This window comes from Tursiops truncatus, chromosome 3, assembly GCF_011762595.2.
Source record: "Tursiops truncatus isolate mTurTru1 chromosome 3, mTurTru1.mat.Y, whole genome shotgun sequence".
Lineage (NCBI taxonomy): Eukaryota > Metazoa > Chordata > Mammalia > Artiodactyla > Delphinidae > Tursiops > Tursiops truncatus.
The window spans coordinates 16,169,988-16,196,731 of record NC_047036.1 but is presented as its reverse complement, the minus strand read 5'-3'; the positions used below and the strand labels follow the sequence as shown (position 1 = coordinate 16,196,731).

At 31.9% G+C, this 26,744-nt stretch overlaps 1 protein-coding gene across 2 annotated transcripts in view; it reads left to right on the top strand.

The window, feature by feature from the left end:
- CDH18 (cadherin 18) overlaps positions 1-26,744 on the top strand; it is a 504,214-nt gene that overhangs the window by 461,794 nt on the left and 15,676 nt on the right. For both annotated transcript variants that reach the window (XM_073802032.1, XM_073802033.1), the window contains exons 9-10: positions 1,023-1,144; positions 10,821-10,938. In XM_073802032.1, the coding sequence (XP_073658133.1) occupies positions 1,023-1,144; positions 10,821-10,938 (240 nt within the window). The remainder of the gene's footprint in view (positions 1-1,022; positions 1,145-10,820; positions 10,939-26,744) is intronic.

Below are 26,744 nucleotides of genomic sequence, written 5' to 3'. Positions count from 1 at the left end.
GGAAAAGATGTATAAGACTGAAGTCACCTGTATCTTTAACTGTAGATAAAACTACCTAGGCCTGATTTTTTACCTAAAAATTGAGTTTCTTTAGTTATTGAAGTACTACTCTGATTTTCTACTTCTTTTAAAAGTACCTATGGCATGTCTAATCCATCCATATTCTTAATGGATAATTAAAAATGGATAATTTAAAATTCCATTATCTTTAATATCTTCTGTGGGTATATATATATATATATATATATATATATATATATATATATTCCCTTTTTCTTAATGTGTTTAGTTTTTGCCTTCTCATTAATTTTTCCATTATGAATTCTTCAGTTTTAGCTTTGATGCATAAAATAAACCAAACATTTATCTTTTCTTATATCTCAGAACTAATAAACTTACTGAAATATGAGAAGACTGCACTCAAGAAGTATTTTAAAATATTAACTGTAATATTTTGATGTTTACCAGAGTTATATATGAATTCCATGCTAAGTTCTAATTTAAATTATTATTTATTTTTCCCCAAGTATGACTTGACACCACAAACTGCATATATTCTCCTGTAAGAAAAATTTTACCCTGGTATAAAGAACTTTACTTTCTATTTTCTCCAAGTTGATTTAGACTGGAAACCTTGAATGTTTTAAAGATTATGTATTTTTTTTCCAACTACTCTATTTTTCTTAGATTAATGATGAAACCAGGTGTTCATCCCTTAGACTCTGACAGCATACAATGAATTCTGACAACTTTCTCCCATTTCAGTTCCTGAATAACATGTAATTTCCTTGATATGACAAAATATCATTTTAGCATTCATGTCATGCCTTGGTGTTCATTTTTCATTTTTCTGTAAGTTAATGAGTTCTAACAAAGAATGTCATCATAAAGTTGTCTTTTGCCAAAAGTCCTGCTGCAGCATATGGGGCTAGTGACAAGCTACAGTATTAAGGAGATTGGTTTTAAACCAAGCCTCTAAAGTGTTCATGGAAATACTAAATGCATTCCTATGTGTTTTGCAGACAATCCGAGTTTGCTGAGCCATGTCACAGTGGTTATTAGAGTTCTGGATGTCAATGACAATCCACCCGAACTTGCCAGGGAATATGATATTGTTGTCTGTGAAAATTCTAAGCCTGGCCAGGTAAGTTAATTTTTTCCTTCCTAGCATTTGAATGGAAGAAAAATAAGCAGCTCTATTTCTATTATTCTTAGGTATAATCCTCAAAGATCCCCCAGTGTTATTTTTGTGCTTAGTAAAAATAATTTTATAAAGCTTTATTTTAAGTACCAAATAGATTTTTTGAGACTCATAGAAAATACATTTTCTCCAGATCCCAAATGTAATTCAACAAATGAACTCATTCATGTATACATTTATAATACCAATAAAATGATATTGAATGGTTTTGGTACAGCCCTGTGTTAAATGAGGAGGAAACAGTGAACTCTTCCTGTCCTAATGAAGCTTAGGGACTAGAGTGGGGAGGAGAGACTGGCCTGGTCTACATATTTTGGATGGAATGAGGGAGTCACATACAGTGGCCATTGAGTGATATTGATACTAGAAAATGATTAGGTTTTAACATGAAAAGTGGGAATGATTGGTGGAGGTGGGGAGAGGGAAGGATGGTGAGAAGAGCTTGAACATAAGACATGAATCTGGATGTAATATGGCAGCCAGTTAAAGGAGCATGACAATTCCGAAGGGAGGCCAGTGTTTTGACGCCCATAAAGCAAGTGGGACATGGGAAGGGAATATGCATCTGTCTTCTCTGCTGTGTAACAAATTACACAAACTTAGCAGCTTAAAACAACACATATTTATCATCTCATAGTTTCTGCAGATCAGAATTCTGCTCATGGCTTAGCTAGGTCTTTGCAGGAGTCTCATAAGATGTAATCAAGCTGAGTTCTTACCTGAGGCTTGGGGATCTCTTCCGAGCTCACGTGGTTGTCGGTAGCATTCAGTTAATTTCAGCTGCAGACCTGAGAGCTTCAGGATGTTCCTTGGCTCTTCAGTGTTCCCCAGAGTTCTGAAATGCCACCCAGAGTTTTGTGTGTGTGTGTGTGTGTGTGTGTGTGTGTGTGTGTGTGTGTGTGTTTGTGTGTGATATGGGTTCCCCAACATGGCCACTTACTTCATCAAACAAGTAAAGAGAATCCCTCTGGTGAGTCTGACAGACTCATATAATGACCAGAATAAATATATCATCCAAAATTATTTTAAATCATTTTGAAGGTTGTGACAAAATTATAGTCCTGAGAAACATTGCCTTGTGTATTTGTGTATGAGGGATAATCAACTATGGCTTGCTAAAGTTATCATTGATTATATGTTTTTAATATTTCCAGGGGAGGTATTTACATATATATATATATATATATATATAGAGAGAGAGAGAGAGAGAGAGAGAGAGAGAGAGAGAGAGAGAGAGAGGGCACTTTATGTAAAAACATGAAATTTTCTCATGTTCATTTCTCACAAGAAAATTAGAAAATGTGAATGAGGACAAAATGACTGAAAATTATATTTGAAAGTATTTACAGGTTATCTGGTTTACTCTTAGCAATGTATTAAGATTATCATTTCCAGTGCTTAAATATTTTTCCATATCACCATTTCAAAAACAGTATTTTATGGTACAGATATATAATGACTTACTTAGCAAATCGTACTTCAATTGTTTTAGAAATGGATGCACATATCCTAGAATTATTTTCTTAACATATATTATACAGGTACAATTGAGAAAAATGTTAAACATGCAAATAGAAAATTTAGATTTTAAAAATACAGCCACTTAATATAGGATTTCAATTTTGGTAATAACATCAGATTAGACATAGCTGAAGAGAAAATAGTGAACTGGAAAGTAGGTTAGATTAAATATTCATGTTAAAGCATGGAAAGGCAAGAAGATAGAAAACATTAATAAGAATATGAAAGATATGGAACATGCAGGTCTAATACACAAGTTATCCAATTCTCAGAGGGATATTAAACAAGAGAATTGGCAGAAGTAATATTTGAGGAGCTCAAGACTGAAATTTTTTCCATACTGTTGGCAAGCAACAAGTCAAAGATTCAAGAAGCATAGAAAAAAAACAAAAATCTAAGCAACCGTTTACAAAAATAACTTTACCTAGATGAATTGAAATAAAATTTCAGAAATAAAATTAAGTTTAAATTTTAAAACATCTAGAAAAAAAAGACATAATACTGTTAGGGAATAAAAAGGATGTAGTGCCAGGCAAAGAGTCCTTGGATGACACCAAAAGCATAATCCATAAAAGAAAAAAAAAATGATAAATTGGACTTGATCAAAACTAAACATTTTTGCTTTCTGAAAGACCCTGTTAAGAGGATAAGAAGAAAAACCACATAGTGGGAAAAGATGCTTGCACACCATTTATCCAATGAAGGACTAGTATGTAGAATATAAAAATAATACTCAAAACCTTTAAAAGAACAATTTCAAAAGCTGATTATTTAATCAGGAAGAATGAAAGATTAAAAAAATAAAATTAAAAAAGGAAAGATAAATCCAAGAGCCAGAGATACTATCTAACAACCATGAATTCTTTTGTGTACCAAAAATAGTCCTTAAAAATAAAGACAAGAAAAACTCGTATTTAGGCAAAAACAAACAACGACAACAAAAAAGTGACAATTCCTTGCCAATACACACATTAAAGCTTTTTTTGGAAAAAGAAAAAGGAAAATAATCAAATTGGCATCTTGGAGTGGTAAGACTCCATAAAGACCAAAGCAATCAGTAAATATATTGTTAACAATAAATTATTAATGAATGAATAGAAAACAAAGGAACATTTTCTGGGGTTTAAAATATACATAGTATACATGGGAACAAGGTATCAGAAGGAAGGAGACAAAGTTAAAATATTCTAAACTCCTTAAATTTGGGGTAATTGAGAAAATACTAATTTATAATAGATATTATGTGTCAAGAATGAATACTGTAATTTTTAGTTTAAGTAATAAAATAATAAAAGACTATGTAACTAACAAGATAATAGAAATTCGAATTTAAAATACTCCTAAATAAAGTGATGTTGACAGTTTTATTTCTTGACCTTTATTATGTTTATTAAAATGTTCATTCAATTAAATAGTTCACACATTTACAAAATTGTTGCATGTGACTTTATCTTGCTTTTTTATATTTTATGATACAAAGATAAAGGGAAAAATCTTTTTATATAGGACCTATTTTCAAGGATTCTATAAAGACATATTTAAAAACTAAAATGTAAACTTAATAAAATATGAAGTATATAACCAATTTAATATTTCCAAAATAACCCTGTGAATTTCTGTAAAGTTTTTAAAATTCAAAGTTAGAATGACAAATTTTCATATTTGCTCTTGAGATATAGTTTTGTTTTATAACACAAGATAGGTAAAATAAAAGAGAAAGGCTTAGTACACAAATTTATAATAGCTAGGTAGAAGTCATGGTAATTTTTTTAAGAACCAAGAAATAATAAATATGGAAGAAGTAGAAAAATAAAAAGCAGACAAATATAATGTAAACTTAAAGAAGTATATATCAATATTTATGTTAAAATAAAATCACCAAAATATTTAAGAAATGTCTACTGAGATTATTGTGCTGAGAGTTTTAGTATGCTTTTGTCAGAAACTGATAGAATGATCACATAAAATTTTATTAAGGAAACTGAAAATTGAATACCACAATTAAGAAGCTTTACTGTTTAACAAATATAGAACATTGCATTGAACAACTTTAGATTATGCATTCTTTCAAAACTTACACAAAACATTGACCAAAATTTACAATGTTCAGGACCACAAGGCAAGTTTTAATAATTTTCAAAGAATTGGTCTCATTTTTCTTACAATAAAATAATGCAAGATACTAATTCAAAAATATTGCTAGAAAAACTCCATCAGAAATGAAGAAAGACATTTCTAAATAAACAATGAGCCAATAAAGTAATAAAAATTGAAAATAGTTAAATGGAATGATAATCAAAATATACTGTATCAAAAAGGAAAAAAGGGCAATCAGTTTTTTTACTCATTTTATGCTGACAACAAACTTTGAAATCAAAACCTGAGAAGGATATAATTTGAATTATAGATATTCTCTTTCATGAACATAGAAATATCATAAATAAAATATTGTCAAAGCAAATCCAGAAAAAATAATTACTTTAAAATGAAAAGGAGAAAAATCAAAATTCATTTTCATAGATGAAGCCAAAGGTTTTGGTAAAGTTAAACATTCATTAATAATAAAAATACTACTAATAATAGTGGTAATACTACTATACAGTAGTTGAAATTGTTAATAAAATTGAGCACAAGTTCAAACTTGTGCTAAATATAAGGTCAATATAAATGTATTTCTTCCTTTTCTTTATATTAGAAACAATTAGAAAATGAAAATTAAAATACTATACCATTTAATATCACTTTAAGAAAATAAAATATCTAGAAATAAATACTGCTTTTCTTAGGTATCGATCACCTAATCTATAAATAAGATTTTTTAGTAAACTTAGGACCTTTCCCTCACTGAGTCTTTGTTTCTTTGGTTCCTAGGTTATTCAGAGAATTTAAACTTAGATCATTTGAAATGTGGCATAAAGAATAAAAAATCATCAGCTTTTATTAGATGTTTTCTTTTTAGATTATTTCTTCTAAAATGTTTGTTTTAATTAACTAATTAATTAATAATTTTTACTTCAAGGATAAAGTGTAATCTTGTATTAGGAGCAGCTCACATGTACCAGTTTTGTAGGTGTAGGTGAAATTACTGAATTTCTGAGCAGATGATACTCAGCCCTTGCTCTTGGATCAACTGATCCTTCCCCTGTGGATGTAAACATCTTCTCTGTAATTGAAAATGCTAGTCTCAGTTTTCTGGCTTGAACTCTCTTCATATTGGCATGTGACCTTGAATTTTTCCATTGACCTTGCGTGTTGTCCACTTTTTGCTCATGAGGAAGTCCATTCAGGCATTCTCACTGGCCATGCTCTCCTCTTAATGTCACATTGTTAGCCTGGGTCCCTCTGTTTTACCCTCCACATTGACCACCTAAACTCTGTAGCCTTCCTAAGAAGTAATTTAATGTGATGTTGACAAGTGCTCTCTTAATCTCTAAAATGAAGAAAATTGTTAGAATTTCAGGGCCCTTCCAAGCTTGAGATTCTATGAGTATATGACTAGATAAGTCTTAAATTCTTTTAAGTGTGGGTTGTCCTGTTCTCCTCAGGTGAAAAGTTATTCCATTTTTTAGAGAGGGTTAAATCTGTGACAAACTGTTTCTTTTGTGAGTCCCATTAACCATTTATATAGTATTTATCTTTTTTTCATATAACTGTTACTATTTTCAAGACATAATTGCTAGACCTAGCCCCCCAAAGTTCTAATATATTTTTTATGTGATTATTTCTTATTCTTTGTAAACTGTATTCACATTTAGCATCATTGCTGTCTTTAGTATTGCATTCTTTATGTTATCTGAGCTTTTGTTTCCAACTCTTTCACCAAAATGAATTTAGACTTTTCATTGAGGGAATAAAAACATCATTTTAAAAGTATTGCTTATTACACCTGCATTTAAACAAATCATTACCCATTCATGTAGTCAATTGTATGATTAACCCATTACAGTGGAAAATTGTCTGAATCTTTCTATTATTTAATTTTGAGGTCTTTTTTTCATTTACTCTTATGGTTGTAGCATTTCTGGAGAAACTGTATATTTTGATGAAGAGTTGGAATAGGAAATTATTTAAATAATGATTTGTGAAATAGCTTTTCTGAAGCGTATTTGTATTGCCACAGTTCCTCTTTCTATGACAATTGCTTTTAGAATTACAGACACTTCTGTTATGGATGTTGTGCATTTAAATGTAACAGCATGTGACTACAGCTGAGACTGGTCTTTTCTGAAAGCAGAGGTTCAAACCACATGTAAGAGCAGAGTTCAGGTCGATTCAGGTATCAGTATAAACTTCAACAATATATTTCTCTGAGTTAATATATTTTCCTGTTCTGAAAAAAATTTTAAGTACCTTGCATAAAAAAATACTAAAAAGAAAATCATGCATGCATGAAATTTGAAATCAGTTCCCAAATAAGAGTGAATTCAAAATAGGTGAGATGTGCCTGTACCTAGAAACTTTGAGAAATAACAAAGGGAATGCTTTCTGTCTTATTCGTATTGACTTTTCCCTCTGTATTTTTTCTTTTTAGAAGTAAACTTAGAAAACATAACATATAAAAGAAAACATTTTATTACATAACACCAGCCTCTCTCCCCATGGTATTATTGATATTATTAACAGTACAACTTTGTATGAAAAAAGTTAACTAGATTGGTAGAGATTTTACATCTTATCAAAGATAAACCTCAGCTAAATAACAAAAGTTGGTATTATTATCAAATGAAATGATCATTTGAGATCATATTATAAGGCAAGCTCTATTAATTAAAAGAAGATACAATGTGTTCCATAGAATTTCCTTTTTAATTTGCTTTAATTAGGGTTAGCTATTTACGAAACAGAAGACTATGTTACTTGTATAAATTTCTGACACTATTTTTCCTAATTAAAGTACTCTAGAAGTGATAGATTTTAAACATGTTTTAAACACATTTAAACAATGGGATACATTTATTTAATAAAAGGAATATAAAATTGGTTTTAATTATTTTCTACCAAAGGTGAATCCTTATTCATGGACATTATCAAAAAATTTTGCTAGTAATTATTTGTAATACCATCAATCAATTTGAGTTTTCTCTCCCTTTGTTAGAGTAAATCTCAGATCTTTCAAAATAATCAAATGCGTTATGTACTTATTGCATAATGTGCAAGTGATAGAAAACATTTGAGTCCAGTTAGAAGGAAAGAGAATCAGAAAATAAATTTTTTATGGATCATACATCACCAACTAGCTGCACAAACAGAGAGCACAGGTAGCACAGTGTAGATAAATCAATAAGTCTGAAAAAATGGTAGAAAATATTGATGAATGGAAACATGGCAACTATCTGATATCTGCCAGAAGTTTAAATCTTCTAAAAATCATAAACATGTTAACTTCTTAGGCATGTTTTCTATTAAAAGTCTGAGGAAGCAAATGGAAATCACATTTCCTAATGAAAGAGAAAAGGTGATTAGTAAAACAACCAAAAAAGAAATTGAATATACCTTCTCTCAACAAGAGAATATCTAGGAGTTCTAAATTTAAAAAAAAAAAAAAAAAGACCAACATACTAGGTTTTTAGAATCATCTCTCAGAAATATTATGGAAAAATATTTAAGTACAGATGCATGTCCAACACTTCAACAAAAGTTCAAGATGAATCAGTCACTCTTAAACAAAATGTGGTAACCAACTTATCATTTACTATGTAGATGAGACTGAGAACCCTTTCTGAGGAAGAAAAATTTGCCATAAGTGAGCTTCCTGGTAAATTGAGATTTGAAATTACCTGTATAAAAATGGAAGGGATATTTATATTTTAGAGATAACAAAAAAATAGTAAACATAATATAATATGAATTATATCAGTGTTTAACAAATTGAATAGGCTCATGTTTGTAAAAATTTAAGAAAATTTAAAATAAGTGATAAATTAACTTTGAAATGAGAAGAAAATTGTTCCAAAGCATTGATAACAGAAAACATAAATAGCTCAGTTTATTTAAATTAATTGTTCTTTACCAATCCTCTCCAGAGTTACATTCTAGGATAAGAAGTGAACTTGCAAATGTGTCAGTATGTTATGAGGTATCACTGAGGAAATAGGATTGTAAATTGGAGAATCACAATGAATGAAAAATAAGAGTGAGAAGACATTTATTTTCCCAAAGAAAAATTTATACAGCTGTCTCTTAGAATCTGTGGGGAATTGGTTCCAGGACCTCACCCCCCTCAGGATAACAGAATCCACAAGTGCTCAAATCCCTTATATCAAATGGTGTAGTGTTTGCATATAACCTACACACATCCTCCCATATATTTTAAATCATCTCTTATAATATCTTATAATACCTAATACAAAGTGAATACTATGTAAATTGTTGCAAATACAATGTAAATGCCATCTAAATAGTTGCCACAGCATGGCATCAAGTTTTACTTTTTGGAACTTTCTGGAATTTTAAAAAATATTTTTGGCCCATGGTGGTTGAATCCACAGATTCAGAACCACAGACATGGAGGGCTGACAGTATTTGTTTTACCTAACCCTGAAAACAACCTTGAAAATTTGATATTTTATTTCAATTTGATACTAAGTAACTAACGTGAAGAAAATGTTGTGTTCTTCAGATTTTGCACACTCTAAATGCTATGGAGCTTTTCCTGTGCTTGAGAAAAATCATAAAGATTGCTTCTGATTATCCATCAGTTTATTCTATTTATAGTCAAAAGGCAATAACAAGAAAAAAAAAAAAAAAGATCTGTCCAGATACTAGTTGTTTCAATGAAAAAAAAAATCAGCAGCTATGTAAATTTTCAGTTCATAGATAAATAATATGGAGGGAAATAATGAAGAATGATAGAAACTTCTTGGAATATGTAGGGAGAGGGGCTTTCACCAGGATCTCCTGATGAGAAAGTAAATTCTGAATGGTGATGGGAAAGGGCATAAGGAATGAGCCATGGGCATATATGGAGGAAATTGATCACTTTTATACCCTGAAGCTCCTTCTTCACTTTCACTTCATGAAAACACATGCTCTTCCGCTCCTACTCTCCCTGACCACTCATTCTCAGTACCTTTATATTCCTCCTCGTCTCTCTCACAAGCTAACAGTCTCAGTACCTGGAGAGGAATTTAGGTTTTAACTATGACACATTTTGGTGGATTATCTCACATGTAAAATATTGAAATACGGTGAAACTGAGTAAAATGTTCTTAGAAATCATATCAATTTTTGAAATGCACGTACTATATTTCATATGCAGGAAATACTATTTTTCTGGCTCTACTTTCTCTCTGTTTTCAATTTCTCTAAGGAAAAGCTAGAAAGAGTACACTTGAGCATTAGGATACTAATTTTTTTTCAAAAGTAAAATATCATCTTGCTTGTTTGTTTCAATATTACTTTTAAAGATTGTAATGACTCTAACGATTGGAATGTGTATGCTGCTCTTAGACTACCTGGGATATTTTTTTATATATTCTAAATTTCTCTGTTTCTTAATGTGTGTAAAGTCCAAATTTGGGTATTGCTTTCTCTCAACCACTAGGGATTAAAAAATTTCCTAAAGCTCTGGGTGGTCTAGTTTTACCTCTGCCAGATTTTTACAGATTTGAGGCACATCACACTCTTTTTGGGACTCAGAGTCCTCGTCTCTAAAATACAGGGGCTGGATCATGATCTCAAAGGTCTCCTAAAACAAAAAATTATGACTCTAGTGCTTTTTCATTTGCTGACTGAGACCAACATGTACAGAAAGGCTGTTCTACATCAACACTGGAATATTCGTATTTGTACAAACTATATTTCACGTCTCCCTAAACAAACGTTCACACAAAACCTTACAACTAATTGGCCCCAAGGTACTGTGGGTAATAAAGGAAAAAAAAATGTTTGTGCCATGCTAGAAAATAAAGTGTGAATGATTATATGGTGTGCCATAATACATTTCTTAAAGTCTAATGCAAGGGAGAGCAAATTAGCTCATACCTTTACTAGAATAAGAATTTGAAAACACTCAAGTTGGATATTGAAAATGTTATAATATTAAAATCAAGGGACAAAGCCAAATTAAATTTACTATTTAATTTTGTCTTTTCTTTAGGTTATTCATACCATCAGTGCCACTGATAAGGATGATTTTGCCAATGGACAAAGGTTTAACTTCTTTCTTGATGAGCATCTGTCTATAAACCCAAACTTCACTCTGAAGGACAATGAAGGTGAACATGAATACATATATTTTTTGATCTTTGTGGTATCTGCTTTGACTTGATATGGAATAAGCCTGAACAGCTTTGCTTTATTCTTATATACTCATGAACAGCTTGCAAATCAACATTCAAAGTCAGTTTGATGTTAATGTGTTATGATCCGTGAATAGCTTGTGTTTAAAATTGAGCCATATGTACAAATAACTTTCAATGAGTTTATTCAGAAGCATCCCTTTAAACAAGAAATGTTCATGTAATATGCTCTTGGGCAACTTTTAAGAGAAATCTTAGCTGACAAACATGTTTATGAGAACTGCTGCAACTGCTAGGAGGTGGAAAAAATTTAAATTAGGATAAATGAAAAATATGTCCTAGGGACCATTAGAAAAGGAACTGCAATGTTTGAAATCATCTTGCTTTAGCAAGGCTATCAAGATGTGCTGTACAAATTATATTTCCCCTTGTTATTATGAATATTTTTCCAAAATATGGGTAAATACATATGCATAATTACAGAGCACTGTGGAAATTTTTGAATTATTTTTGTTTAGCCTTCTTATTGTGTAGGGAAAAAAGAACATAATAACTAGAGAAGATTCACCATGATTTAGAATCCTGATTTGGTAGATTCCTCAAAGTTGTGTAAAAGTCATTCTTCCGTATGGAAGGGAAACAGCAAGCCACTCAATATGTACAGTGTTCTGACTGGCATCAACTTTCTTCTTCTCAAAGTAGTTTTTGATCACATATATCTGAATATACTGTTATTTAAGATTTAAGACGTGCCTCAGAATCACATGAAAGAAACAATAGCATGTACATTTTGAAGTAGTTAATTCCTTCTCTGTACCCTTCATGTAGAAGCATTTTCAAATTCAAGCAAAAATAAAATCACTAAATGACAACCCACTAAACATTTTTTCCATTATCCCTAAGCTTCCTTAAATAATCATAACAGGGATACTAAATTGTGCATGTGGCCATAACAAAATTCATATAAAAATACCAAGCTTGTTTGTCTCTCTCAGTTTAACTATCCCTGTGGTCAGCTGTACTTATGGCAATACATATTTATCCATGTTTGTGTATGACAAATTGTATTAAATTGACTATTGAACATTTATTTACATCCAAACATCCAACCCTAAAATCCCAAATGTATTTAAATATTATAATTAACTATGCTAAATATCTGAAAATCAATTCATATTTTCCCATATTCAAATAATTGCATAATTTGGAGAACATTCAACTTTCTGCTTTAATAAACTGAAATTTACTATATTTAGAAACACATATTTAGAAATCATATTTCAGTTGAATTTTTTCCATTCCAATTAAAAATTTATTTACATTTTAAAAGCAATTTTAATTTGATGATATTATAAAGAAAAATTGACTTAGATCTGAAGATGTGTTGTAATCAAGCTATTTAATGTAAATAACTCCTGAAATATTTTAGAAAAACAAGAGAATTTTACTTTTTTGAAACCTATATTAGTGACTAAAAGTCCTTCATTCAAGATTATTATGCCTGGAATTTCTCAATTCAACTAATGAATACATTCAAAAGGTCTCATTTTAGTTATATGACAACATTACCAGTTCTGGGAACTCACATTCAAAAAATTCCCCTCAAATATGTACACACTTTTGAAAGTGTTTATAATGCCGATGTAAATTTTTTAACATTTATTTTAACCATATATATGAATGCTTTAAATCAGCTATGCCATCTCAAGTATGTGATGCCTGTGGGCAGTTGTATGGGAGTAAAGATGTTTTAATTTATTTTAAAATTCATTTAATTTATTTTAAACATTTTTGGGAATTGATGAAATTATATATAACACAAATAATTTCTTTCAGAAAGAAAAAGCAGCAATGTTCTTAAAAAACAGATACTAGCACATAGGTGAAAACACATGCTTGAGCAAACAGCCTTGTTTATGCTAGATAAGACAAGCCACCAAACTTCTCTTAACCTCAGTTTTTACATCCATTAAGTTTTGGTTTGAAATATCTACTCTGTAGCATTGGGGGAATTAATGGCGCTGTATAAAGATATTGAGTCAATGGACTTCCCTGGTGGCGCAGTGGTTGAGAGTCCGCCTGCCGATGCAGGGGACACGGGTTCGTGCCCCGGTCCAAGAAGATCCCACATGTCGTGGAGCGGCTGGGCCCGTGAGCCATGGCCGCTGAGCCTGTGCATCCGGAGCCTGTGCTCGGCAACGGGAGAGACCACAACAGTAAGAGGCCTGCATACCGCAAAAAAAAAAAAAAAAAATATATATATATATATATGTATATATTAAGAGTCAAGATGGCTTTTTCTCTAAACAGAAGGCAGTTATGGATAATAATTTATAAAGATGAAATTTAAAATGGAATATTCATACCAAAATGAATATATACATATATTCATGGGTACATAAACACCTCTGTGGCCAACAACCAGAACAAACTACAAAGAGTAAGAGTCAGCAAGTCCAGGCCTACTGGATCCTGCAGCTTGGTCATTGCATTCCGTGAGTTAGTAAACATTTACATGCCCCCAGAACATGAAGAAATCTAGAAGAAAAAATTAAAACCATTGTTCTTCTGTGCCCCCTGCTTACATGAATATGAATATTCAGGAAACAATAGAAGCCAGACAGAGACTCCAAGCCAGGATGAGTGATCAGGAAGCCATTGGTTTAGTGGCATCTCCAAAACTGCTTTATGGCAAAGAGTGAGTAGAGACAAAAAGCTGTTTCTAAAATTAGACAGAGAGAAATGCATATTGTTGTGTATGATAAATCTGAAAGTCAAAAAATTAAAAGATAGTCAATAAATAATAAGAAATAAATCAGAAAATGAATTCACTCTGAATCATGCAAAATACATAAATTAACAGAAAAAATACTTGAATATTAGCATGTTTAACATTTTCAAAATTAAGAAAAAGAAGATTTTTTTTAAAAAGACCGAGAAGTGATTACATGAAATGAGACAATGAAAGAAAATATTTATATGAAAATAATTTTAAAATCCTTATTAAAACTACAGTTTTTACCTAGATAGAAAAGTATATAAAATGACATGAAAATATATAGATGTTTACTGTTATATACATAATTATATATAAACATACAGAAATTAAAATTTTAAATTTTGTTTATATATATATGTATGTATATATGTCATGTATACATAAGATATATATTAAAATATAGGTATTGAATATATAGAAATGTATATAGAACTATTTCTAGAAATTACATAGATTTAGTTATACATATAGACTATATAGATATAAATTATCCATACATTTAAAATTTATGTGTAAACATATATGTATATATACATGTATGATGTATATATGTATATGTGTATATATATGTATATGTTTTATATACACACACACAGATACAAAGAGAAAACAAAAAAAACTGCATTACTTCTAGACTGGACACAGAGAGATTTAACAAGTCAAAAGTAAAATCCATTAATTCAAGCAAACAAAGTTCAGATATGTCAAAATTTTTAAAAATTGTGAGAACACTTAATAGATATGGAATATAAAATATTTGGAAGAATTAGAAATTATAGCAACAAGCAATATATGTAGATAAAATTGCATGACAATTTTTCAAGGTTGAAAATATGTGGACCCTCACGATTAACATGAACACCAGGGACTTCCCTGGTGGTGCAGCGGTTAAGAATTGCCTGCCAATGCAGGGGACACAGGTTCGAGCCCTGGTCTGGGAAGATCCCACATGCCACGGAGCAGCAAAGCCTGTGCACCACAACAACTAAGCCTGCGCTCTAGAGCCCATGAGCCACAACTACTGAGCCCACGTGCCACAACTGCTGAAGCCCATGCACCTAGAGCCTGTGCTCCACAACAAGAGAAGCCACCACAATGAGAAGCCCATGCACTGCAATGAAGCATAGCCCCCACTCACCACAACTAAAGAAAACCTGCATGCAGCAACAAAGACCCAACACAGCCAAAAATAAATTAATTATTTTTTTAAAAAAATTGGCTATTATAAAAAATAAAGAACACCCAAAGGCAAGCAGGAAATCAAATCTATACTTGAATATGCCAATTTAAAAGTGCTAAACCTCAAAGATAAAGAGAAAAAATATTTAATCAAAAGGAAAAGGCAGAATATTTAAAAAGCAATAATAATTAGATCTAAAGTAGATTCCTGTTAAAAAAGAAAAAAAATAGATGACAGAAGCTGATAACAATTATATGCTCAAACTGCTAAAGGAAAAGAATTTCCTATTGTCAACATTCTCTATATTTAGTTAGCAGTGGTAAGCTATCAGGAATTAAGGGAGGACAGTTATTAAAGACTTTTTTCCAATGTATAAGAAAAGAAACTTTTAAATTTTTAGCTACTGACATTTTGGCAAATATTGTATTAATCTTTGCCTTCAGGATCTCTGCAAGAAATAATAGACAAAAAAGCCTTGCAATTAACATTTCATTTCAAATGTTAAAACTTGAAGAGTTAACACTAGAATAATAGTTAATAGAATATGAGTCTGTAATTTCCAAAGCAAGGAGAGATTTTTAAAAAGTTAAATAATAAAACATTTCATCAGTAGAACAGAGGTCAGAAAGTAGAATAAAAGATGCAAAATAGAAGCAATGACAATTTTATTTGAAGTAGAAAGTAGTTCAAATATACCATAGTCACAGATTAAATATCATTTTTAAAGATATTTTATTTTAAAAATAGACTGTTATATGCTACTTACAAGAGATATGCCAAATTCAAAATGTAGTAGGAAATTTTACATGAAAAGTTAGAAATATTTAGCTATTGCTTAAAAAAACTATTGCTGAAAAAGAAAACAATTCCAAAACTAGTTTTCTTAAAATAAAGCACATTTATTCATTTATTTAGCTCACATTTCTAAGAATTAGCAATTTCTGATGGGTTCAGCTGGACAATTCTGCTAGTCTCAGGATATTTCAATCACTACAATTAATCAGCAGTGTACTGAATGTTCTCCTCAGTCCAAAAAGATAAAACAAAACAAAAATAGAACAAAAGAACAATAATAAATAGAAACAAAATGTAAGATTATCATTGTTAACAAATGAGATGCAATTGTCTTTCTGAAAATTTAAAAGAATCCACAGAAACATCTTAAGAAACAATTGGATAGATTGCCAAATTTTGGAATACAAATAAATGCCCCAAATGGCTAGATTTTCTATATGTAAAAAACGTGAATAAATAGCAAATCAGATAAATGTAAAATGGTAAAAACAAATCAAACAAATTAACAAAAAACTCTTCTAAGATCATCAGAGAATAAATATCCAATAAATAATGTTCAAGTCACCATTATGAAAGGCAATGTTACTGAAAATATTAAAAAAACACAAAAATAATATCTTTACCCCATTAGTAAATCAACAAATTTCTAAATTAGTCTATAAGTTAAATATAATTTTTATCATAAACTGAATTTAATAATCTGTTAATAAAATGCAAATGGTAAAGGGTTGAGAAAAGCAAGAATGTAGGAAAAGAAGAAAATAGAGGAAAGAGAAGAAAAGAGGGCATATCCTAACGTATCAAGATATTATAAAGATGGTAAAGATTTACATCTCTATAAAAGGAAGAAATGGCTATCAACTAAAGCAATAGGTGTTTGGAGTACCTTTTCTTTGAATGGATGTATTTGCTTTGATAGATAGGACTCTTGCTTTCTCGAACAGAATGTTAGCTCAAGGAATAATCTGTTAATTGTTTCCTCTAATTATTATGAAGATGATATTATAAAGATATAAAGGTAGTGTAAACCCTGACAGCTGGCTTTTATTTTCTTTTCTTTTCTTTTTTTTTTTGTAATGTAACTGCGTGACTAAAATTTGATTGATTGACAGGGATCCATTTCAAAGAAGCAGCCATTTCAAAGATGGTTGTCTTGAATAAACACATTGTCAGCCACTAGTAGATAGAAAGACAGCTCCCCCATTCCCTTTTGTTCTAGAGATTTTGGGGTGATTTCAGTAACTGATCATTTGGGCTTTTTTTTTTTCTTTTCCCCAACTTTAAATTCCTGTTCTTATGTTTTAAATTCATCTGTAAAGAGTGAGCTTGAGAAACTCTAGGCCCGTACCCTTGACCACAATAAAAGCTGAATCCCAGAGACATATACCTTAATAGTGTTTATGCCTGGAATCATAGCTAACGTCCCCATATCAACTAAGAAGATTTTCCTCCATCTATACCCTGGTGGGATTCTCCTATTCACAGCCCAGATCTGCTTGATAAATACTTAAATTTAAGGTAATGTTTCATGTTGTTCCAGTTCTTTGCCATCTTTGTTAGATCTTTCCTGCCCTATGTTTTATCCCTCATTAATTTGGAATCTGCTAATTTATCTGAACATTAGAGAATAAATGTCTTCTTAAGTGTTTCATCCTACGTATATAAAAGTTTCTTTATTTGGGGCTTATTTTTGTTTATTATTCACTGTGACATATGTTAGGAATATACTGGTAGAAAACACTAGCATGTAACTAACATTCTGCTCAAGGAAGCAAGTGTCCTATCAAATCAAATACATGCACTCAAAGAAAATGTGGTCTGCTCACTGCTTTGGTTGATAGCTGTTTTATCTGTTTTTTTTTTATTTTTCCTTTTATAGAGATATAGATCTTGTGAAATTCTCTATAATTTCTTTTATGTTTTCTATCTTCTTTCTCCCTCTATTTTCTTGAACATATTAATCTTAATGATTTTACAAACACTGTCAGCTACTCTACTTTCTTAATAAAGTGATAAATTTTCTTTTTGTTTTTCATCAGGGGGACTGGGGAGACAGGACTGGGATATAATGGTTTTGTTTCTTAGTATCTCTAGCAATTTTTAGTTGGGTGTCACACATAGTGTCTAAACCTAGAAGAGTCTCAAATCGTAATATATTCTTCAGAGAGTGTTTGCTATTTTCTTAGATGAACAATTAGAGAGGGGCATCATTACAGGTGAACCTCAGAGACATCTTGGGTTCAGTTCCAAACCGCCACAATAAAGCAATTATCATAATAAAGTGAGTCACATGAATTTTTTTATGCTCTCCAGTTCATATAAAAGTTTTGTTTACACTATACTGTAGTCTATTAAGTGTGAAATAGCATTATGTCTAAAAAATGTACATACTTTAATTAAAAAATACTCTATTGCTAAAAAATGCTAACCATCTTCTGGGCTTTCAGTGAGTCATAATGTTTTTGCAATAGTAACATCAAAGATCACTGATCACAGGTTACCATAACAAGTTATACTAATAATAATGAAAACGTTTGATGTATTGTGAAAATGACCAAAATATGACATAGAGACACAAAGTGAGCAAATGCTGTTGGGAAAATGGTGGCAGTAGTCTTGTTCGATACAGGGTTGTCTCAAACTTTCAATTTGTAAAAAAACCCACAATATCCAGGAAGCACAGTAAAGCAAAGCAAGATAAAAGGAGGTATGCTTGTACTTTAATCCAATCAGGGTAGGATTGAACTAAATCAAGGCTAAGTCAATGCTAATTTGCAGTTTTCTTTAGATTCAGCCTGTCTCTGAACTATCCCTGTCCCTAAGGCATGGCCCTCTAGGGCTTTCAACTGAGAGCCTGTTTGTGCACTAGGGCCATTCACCCTGGTCCCCTACCTTAATCACTGTCTGTTCAACAGGAAGAGACAGAAAAAAAAAAGCTCTTCTTTTCCACTTAGAGTTTTAGATCTCTGCTAAACTTTCAATTTAACTTTCAATTTAATGAATATCTTTAGGGAGAATCAGCCATGTGTTTAAGGCCCCTTAATTTCCAGTATGACTGTGGGCCCAGGAGGGTGGGAGAGAGGGAGACGCAAGAGGGAAGAGATATGGGGATATATGTATATGTATAACTGGTTCACTTTGTTATAAAGCAGAAACTAACACACCATTGTAAAGCAATTATACACTAATAAAACTGCTAAAAATAAAATGATTGAAGGGCTAGGACATGGTACAGAAAGCTAATCATTTAAAGATCGAAGCCAAAAAAAAATAAAAAAATAAAAAGACTCGGTTAAAAAAAAAATGTTCTCCTATTTTCTCTGTCCCCAGCTTGGAATTCCAGCCTGTTGTTAGCTCCTAATATAAACAAATACATTGTAATCCACAGTTCAACTTCCCACATTTTTGCCCTCTCTAGAATTTTACCCCTCTACTTACATCACTTTAGCGGTTCTCTAATGTCATTAAACAGAAATTTCAGGCTTTTCTCTCAGTTATCAGGCAGACTATAGGTTAGTCAAAAACTACTGTTTTATCCATATTACGTTTTATACTTCAAAAACCATTTGGCAAGTTTCATTAAATAGTTGGGATATAAACTGGGCTTGGAAGAAAGGTCATAGTTCATTAACAATCTAATTATCATTAAGATGCTGGCTGCCTGGTTGTTCATGTATATGCTACAGATATTTGTTCTTAAAATTTTAATTAAAATTAGTTCAGAATCCCATCCTATGTACTGAACAAAACCAAGATCCTCTCCAGAATTTCTGAGGATTATATTATATGAGTGGGGTATACAACATTGCCACTCTTTATGCCACTCACCAATTCAACCATTTTTTTCTCTATTTCTCTGGCTTTTGTTTTCTTTGTTACTCTTCCATGCCTGTTATAATCTTTCTCCTCAAAGTACCATGTGCTCAAAGCACAAACAATTACCAAAAGTAGAATACACAGAGTTCAGGGAAAGAGCAGCCCAGTGTGGCAGTTATCTGAAAGGGATAGCAGAATGAAGAAAACTGTAGCCTAAAATCTAATGTCAAACTCATTCTTTTTTAAAAAAAATCTTTACTGAGATAACATGTACAGCTAAATAAACTTAACCTATGGATGAATCCTGAAAATCACCTCCAAAGCACAGAGGCTTTGAGAATCACAAGAAGATATTTAGGTACTGGCCCAAATCTACCCATTAAATCTTACTGTATAGGAGGAATCCCTGGGATTCAGAGCTCAAAGAACCTCCCTAAGTGGATGATCAGAGAACATTGCAGGGTCATGCAGGTTGAAGGACAGAGGCAGTTAACATATAGTGGGGTGTACTTAACATTAGAACGAGAAAACCATACTTAAATATCTAAGGAAGACTTTTTGAGTTGATGCATGAAAATATTACCAATTTAAATATTCGGGTAAGGTGATAAAATTCAAATGGACACTGCTAAAACCTGAATTAGTAACCAGAAAGATCAAAGAGGAGGCAACACTGCCCAAGAGAACATCGCTTTCTCCATCACAGCCTCACAAGGTGAGCTGGGAGGTGGAGTCGTTGTCCTTGGGCACCTCCCTGCCCCTCTGAGTCTTGTGGCATTTAGCTGCCTCTCCTGGTCCCTGTCATCTACCAAGCCCCCCTTTTTGCCAAAGTCTTGGGAGCACTTTCTCCATCCATACTCGAAATCATAACTGGAAAAATTCAATGTCCATAAACGCAAGTGAGCCGGCACTTCAGACACCCAACATTCAATACCCCACAGTGATCGCCAAAGCAGATCCACGTCTTTAAATGACAAATGGGGTCATTTGATACCCTGCGCCTCCCTAATCCTAGCACTTATCACACTGTGACCTCTCTCCCATTTAGACTGTAAACTCTGTGAGGAGAGGGACTTTTGTCTGACTTATTTGCTGCTATATTCCTAACTGCTACCAGAGTGCCAGACACAGAGGAAAGTTTAGATAAAAATTTGTTAAATGAAAAAAAAGGAAAAAAGAAGGAGAAGGAAGCAACATAGAAGAATGTTTCAGAGTTTGACTCAGGAAACCAGTTGCCTGAATCTGAAACCAGGTTCCTCTGCTAATTATGTGTGAGGCCATAGCCAGGTTCCTGCTCTCAGTGTGTTTCAGCTTCCTCTTTTGTCAAATGGAGATATGGAAGCAATTACTACCATTTCATTTTTTTTTTTTTATGAAGAGAGATCAAAATGCAAAGAAGTTGAAATCATGCACAAAGTGCTGCAAATTATAAAGGGCACAATGAAGATAACTAAGAATTGCATAAATAAATAGATGGAAAAATAATAATGAAATATCTGAAGGAATTACCTTGAGTGAAGGAATATATGGGTTTTAGATCCAAAAATATGTATAGTATCCCTAACTTGAGAGATAAGAAATCATTTTACAAATTTCCAGACAATGAATTTAAATTGTAAAGAGAATATCAGTGCTGAAGTACTCATTTGCAAGATTCAAGCTAATAGTCCATGGACCTTGTTTTAGTGACATTTCAAAGAAACAACTACAATAAAATACACCTCTGCCTATTTAAGATGACACTCATATGACAATTAAGGAAGGGTATTTTAAAGTACTGAATGCCTCAGAAAATATAAAAAACATGTGTCAATTACAGTAAAGTTCTATTGACAAAATATTTGGAGCTATAGTGAGCAAATGAAAATAAAATAAAAATAAATTTATGAAAAAGTACAGACAGTATAAAACAAACAATATATGATTAAATATCAAACAGAAATAATGATTTGAGTAGCATATATTCTCATAGAAAAGCAATAATGATAATATGATAGGATATATAATATTTCTTAAGAAACATCTATGAAATGCACTTTGAATATTTTCAGTAAGAATATATTCATTATTGTATTGAATTAAAAATGAAAAAAAAACACCTGAAATACACACACACACACACACACACACACGACTCAGCCCTATCCCCTCCCCTGACATTTTACTTGGGGCTGTCCAGTGTGTTCTCCAGCCTCACACTGTATTGCTATTCACCACCATTCTTATTCTCCTTTCTTAGAATGCTTTCCTCTAAAAGAAATTCTATAGTCAGCTCTTAAGTTAACATTGTTTTATTCCTTCCATTCAGTCTTCAAGGCATTGTCTGCTGTGTATGAGGCAGTGATCTAAGCTGTCCAGATACAAGGAAATAAAACACATAGCTCCTGCTTTCAAGTGACTCTCCATCTATTTGGGAAAATAAAGATGAAATGAAATGTAACTTGCAATTGAAGGCAGTGAAATGTGAGTTACTTTAGAGAGATCACTGAAAAGTCCTATAATTAAAAGAAGTGGAGCGTGATTTGACTTTACAGGATAGAGTCCATTCCCTCATGTAGAGCGGATCAGAGAATACTTTTCAATGAAGTGGGGAATGAAGACAGTATAGAGGTGACAGAATGCAACATTAGTCTTAAGAATCTAGCTAGGGAGATGTGGCAGAGCAGAGACATGAACATTTTAATTCACTATTAAAAACACTAAATATTAAGCACTGTACTGTATTTTGTGCTCCCCCCAAACAAATAAGATATTCTGCCATTAATTCTTTATTTGCTATAGTACCAAACTGTTGCAGATAGAAAAATTTTTGCTAAGCAACCGTCTTCAATATTTATCTGGAAAGTTATGACCCCTTACCTATTAAATAAGAAACATTTTGATTTGGAAAATAGCCAAGTGACAGATTTCTATTTTTTTAACAACATATACAGCAAAACGTATATTGTAAACATGTTTTTTGATAATGACCTTATTTTTATCATTAACTAATATACTGGTAATAATACAATTTTATTTAAAATTAAAAACTGGAATTCAGATGATAATTTTTAAGTTACAGCATTTAAAAATTATATTACCTTAAAACAACAATGAAAGCATGATATGTTTTCTGATTAAAATGTAGATTTTTCTACAACCATCTTCTCTTTAAATTGTGATAGGTAAACATTTCATCTTGGCATCAAAGAAATCCATTGTATAATTTCAACTTTTTAATCAAATATCTATAATAAATGAACTAAAGCCATAATGTCATAAAGTCTGTGAGTCTAGGCTTACCCCCAGGAGGGTCTGTGCATACAGTACCTTTGTTCATTCATTTTGTAATAGAAAAGTGTATCCTAATCCACCAATATAAAATCATCATTAATCTACAAGTCTGTTCTGCTTCATGATCTTTATGCTGCCTCTTGAGGGACTAGGTTTTATTTGATGCAAGGAGATTTGCCAGACTAATTCCTAGGCTTAATTCCGACTGTCAAGTGCATTTGTAAATCTTACAGATTTTAGTAGGAGAAGAGATTATTTTTAACTATGTATATGTTTGCATCTCTTTATTTTCAGTGTTCTAAATCACATTTCATGTGCCTTTCAGATTGAAAATCTTTATCGTAATTTAACTGATAATTTGCTATCAAGAATATCTACTGCTCATATTTGTCTCTAGGTTATCTTCTTTAGATACATGTTTTCCACTTCTGTAGACATTTCCAGTCGTTAAGAATGAATGGGTTCACTAACACAACATTGCAAAGCAACTATACTCCAATAAAAATTAATTTTAAAAAAGAAAAAAAATGAATGGGCTCAAATAGAACATTCTTTTTAAAATAGTGAGTGAACTGCACCAAAAATGACCATTTTAAATCATATTAAATGGAAGATTCTGTAGACTGTCACTTTCACCTTGTTGCAGAATTTGAAGATGTTTTTTTCCCTTGGTTTTATTACTTTTTATTATTTCCTTGTAATATTACTTTAAAAGTGAAGTTCTTATTATTTATAAGTTTTATCATTTTTAACAAAATACTTAATAACCATTGTCAGAAAATACTGATTTTCCTTGTGGCTGTTTGGGTTTGGTGAAGGAATACCTAAGTTTATGTTGCATTGATTTTAAGATAAGGGATATTTTCAAATTTGACTATGAGCTGTTAAGAAGATGTCTTTTGGGGCATTTTCGTTCAGATTTCATAGTCCACTGATAGTGAAATGCAGTTTTTTAGTTTGATACATATTGGAAATCATGAGAAATTTTACGTTTATTTTGTACTTCTTTGGCATTGTCAGATCCCTAGTAGTTGATATTCCCATCATTTATTTTTGTCCTTCAAATGAGAACTCACAGCTGGTATTGTAATGTGCTTAATGTCTCTATAGATTACAACCATTTAAAATTCTGGTTTTTTCCACAGGGCTTCAAGAGACCATTTAGCATTTTCTCTCCCATTCCTAAATAAAATAGCACACACACAGTCTGTCCTGAGAATATAGTTGCAAATGATGCTTCAAACAGCCTCTATGGGGCGTGGGAGCACCTGTGCCCCAAGTCACTACTGTCAGTGATGAGGCTGAGACACGAGACACGTTGTTTTTGTTCAGCTACGAATCTCCTTTCTCCTCCCAGTCAAGTCTCAGTCTTCACTTACTAGCATTTACCCAGTCATACTTGATAGACTCACACTATCCTTTATGGGAAGGCAGAGACTCAAAACTTGACTAGTGAGAAGGCAAACAGTCTGTAAGCCATCATGATACCAATATGGGAAAGGGTGACTTGCAAATGTAGTGGTGTGTTTTAGTGAGTCTTTTGCTTTAGATAGAAAAATATGCATTTATTCTCTCCTTAGTGATTTTAACCTCTGTTGACTTTTTTTTTTTTTTACGTTCATGTATTTTTTTTCTAATGGGTTTGTCAGCCCACACATTATCACCTTCTTATATTCTTACTCACAGTGACAGCAGAAAAAAAAAAAAAAGGAAAACAGAAAAAAACAAATAGCTGACACATATTCTAAGCAATAAAAATATGACCAATTGGGCCATTCTGTGCCACTTTGTTTTGCTTTCCTATTGTGAAAATGTAGGTTACACTCTTTTGCCTTAATTCTTTCCTTGCTTGGAATCACATAAATGCTGCAGGAGTCATCAGTCCTACCCTGTGCCTTAAGGGGGTAAAATTTATTTAAAAACAGATTTTTAAATAATTTTAAGAGCAGGAATATGTATTTGCTTTTTCAGTCTCTCTAAAGGATTAATCTTTAGAGTTTCCTTCAGTGTTTATAAATATCATGACTCCATAATTTATTGTACTTGACTCATCCATTTCCTACTAAAAATGTAGTATTTATTAAAGGTATGTGATAAATATTGGGTAGAGGGTTTCTGTTGAAATTCATGCACTTTATTTTTTATTTTTTTGGTAAACTGCTGTTCTCTGTACTTCTACAGTTTCTGCAATTATTATATTATTGTGATATGCTTATGAATTATTTTAGATTTTGGGTTGGGTTTCTACTTAAAAAGCTGTTTTTCTTCTTTATTACCCTATTCATCTAAACTAACACTCTTATGCAAATTTATATGTGTTTTTCATGAGCAGATTTGCTGATATTCTTCAAGATTCATATTTTTGTTTCATACGTATTCATGTTCTTTTTTTATGTCACAGAGTCTTGTATACATAGATAGACATAATTAATAGCAAAGAAGGTTGAGCAGTTTTCAAATGTGGTTTTCATATGTTGATAATAGATGGTAGCTTCTTTTCAGAAAAAAAGCTGTTTTCCTGCTGTGAGTGGAGGAATAGCACTTAAGAGAAAATGGCAAAATAAGCTTAGAATAGCTAGCTAGTCTATGGCATCTGATGAAATATGGATATTAATACATTAATTACCAGCCTCCTTTGAGAACTTAGAGTTACTCTATATACTTATTGGGGTCACTTAAGATGGTTACAACTATTTACCAGCGTTGTTTATGAATCTGAAAGCAGAGTCTTTAGACAATGTATGGTTGTATTTATCTGGGATTTAAAAAGCATCAAGAAGGAGCGTGGCAGGTGGTCAAAGGGGTGACATTCCAGGGTGCAAATAGGAACATAATAACATATTGGATCATGCATTTGTGGTTTGGCAGAAACACAAGTGAGGCCAGGAGAATGTTTACAAACTTAAATGAACTTGCCGAATCCAGTTGAAAATTGAAATTAGGGTAATTCTAGGATTAAAAGAATGGGAAGTGAGGAAACAGGAGAAAAAGAATCAACCTTCAGCAGAGAGCATGAGGAGATCAAGATAGATTAGTTCATTTTGGTTTTAATTTCTTAATACATGTCAATATAATGAGGAAACTGTAAGAGAAGACAGGCTCCTGCTGAGTGTAGTTCAAATCATTATTTATCAAGTACCTGTTATGTGAAAGGTACTTTGCAGGAAAGCAAAAGAGCGTTGTTTCCTGCATGGACTCTGATGATAGTTAAATTATGAATGGATCTTATTGCTGCTGGAAGACCAGATAAAAATGAAATGCTATGAAGCCATGCATATTTATCTCTTCAGTGGAAGTTAAGTTTCTATCTCCCAGCTTTTTCTTCAGCTTTTAAAAAAAGTTTAATCCAATTACAGAGCTACATCTGAAGATCTCAAATGTTTCTGCTATTGTGATAGATTTGGAAATATTACTTTAATAGTCTGCTAGGCTATACTTGAGACAAAGTTTATCTTTATGTCTGCATGATCAAATAAGGAATTTGTTGAAATGGCAGGGAGGGTATGGGCATCTGATAGTTTAAGAGTTTTGAAGAACACATGATTTTTTTTTTAAATCAATTAACCATAAACATAACGGTTTATTTCTCAATTCTATTCCACTGGTCTCTATGTCTGTCTTTATTGCAGTACTACAAGGTCTTGATTACTATAGCTTTGAAGTCAGCTTTGAAATCGGAAGCATGAGTCCTCTGATTTTGTTCTTCTTTTTCAGGATGGTTTTGACTATTTGAGATTCATTGAATTTCCATTTGAATTTAGGATGAGTTTTTTTCCATTTCTGCAAAAAACACCATTGGAATTTTGATAGGGACTACACTGAATCTACTTTTGGTAACATTGTCATCTTAACAATATTAAGTCTTCCAACCCATAAACATGGGATATCTTCTCATTTATTTAGATATTTAATTTATTTCCATGAAGTTGTGTAGTTTTG